Below are 1,294 nucleotides of genomic sequence, written 5' to 3' on the forward strand. Positions count from 1 at the left end.
CAAGGTCCCAACAAGAGAGACAAGAGATACCATTCAAAAAACACTCTCTGAAAGGATAGGCCCTGGGCAGTCAAAGAGTCTTCTTGGATACAAGAGCACTCAGAGGTACAGAGAGCATAACAGGTCTTTAAAGCCAACAAGAGCCGGAAAACTAACTAAAATGACGAAACGAAAGAGCTCTCCTGCAAAGAAACTCCAAGAAGAAATGACAGCTAATGAACTGCTCAAAACAGATATAAGCAGCATTACTGAACAAGATTTTAGAATAATAATGGTAAAATTAATAGCTGGGCTTGAAAAAAAATTTAGGGGACATCAAAGAAACTATGGCTACAGACAGAATGGAAAATAAAAATAGGTATGAAGAATTGATAAATGAGATACATAATAAATTAGAGGCCTCCAATGCACGGATTGAAGAGGCAGAAAGGAGAATAAGTGGTTTACAAGACACCATTATAGAAAAACAAAAAACTGACAAAAAAAAAGAGACAAACTGATCCAGGAACATTAAAGAAGAGTTCGAGAGCTCAGCGATACGGTCAAATGCAACAATATCTGTATCATAGGAATCCCAGAAGAGGAAGAGAAAGGGAAAGGTGCTGAAGGAGTCCTGAACAAATTATAGCAGAGAACTTCCCCGACCTGGGGAAGGAAGTAAATGTTGAAATACAAGAGGCTCAGAGAACTCCCCTCAGACATAACTTGAATCAATCTTCTCCATGGCATATTATAGTAAAAATGGCAAAATACAAGGACAAAGAGAGAATTTTGAAAGCAGTTAGGGAGAAAAGGGCTCTAATATACAAAGGGAAACCTATCGGAGTGGTGACAGACCTATCTACTGAAACGTGGCAGGCCAGAAAGGAATGGCAGGAGATCTTCAATGTGATGAACAGTAAAAATATGCAGCCAAGAATCCTCTATCCAGCAAGGCTGTCATTCAAAATAGAAGGAGAGAATCTCTGCAGCTAGCAAGCGACCCGGAAGCCTCCCCATCTCGGGGTCATGATGGGCAGCAAGATGGCGTCTGCCAGCAGGGTCGTTCAGGTAGTCAAGCCACATACTCCATTAATAAGGTTCCCTGACAGAAGAGACAATCCTAAACCCAATGTATCAGAAGTTTTGAGATCAGCAAGACTACCATCTCACTCTTCTTCAATTTCACAGCATTCTAAGGGAAGTAAATCACCAGATTTGCTGATGCATCAGGGTCCACCAGACACTGCAGAAATTATAAAAACATTACCTCAGAAATACAGAAGGAAGCTTGTGTCTCAAGAAGAAATTGAAT

At 40.6% G+C, this 1,294-nt stretch overlaps 1 protein-coding gene across 1 annotated transcript; it reads left to right on the forward strand.

Annotated features, from left to right (window-relative positions):
• Nucleotides 1–967: 967 nt before the first annotated feature.
• Nucleotides 968–1,293, forward strand: LOC120227886 (28S ribosomal protein S36, mitochondrial-like; the record flags this gene model as incomplete). The annotated part of the gene is made up of 1 exon (XM_039225921.1): nucleotides 968–1,293. A coding segment is annotated over exon 1 (285 nt), but the record flags the coding sequence as incomplete, so codon positions are not given.
• Between the last annotated feature and the right edge of the window lies 1 nt (nucleotide 1,294).

The sequence above is a fragment of the Hyaena hyaena genome, unplaced genomic scaffold (assembly GCF_003009895.1).
Source record: "Hyaena hyaena isolate Hyena2069 unplaced genomic scaffold, ASM300989v1 scaffold_19, whole genome shotgun sequence".
Taxonomy (NCBI): Eukaryota; Metazoa; Chordata; class Mammalia; order Carnivora; family Hyaenidae; genus Hyaena; species Hyaena hyaena.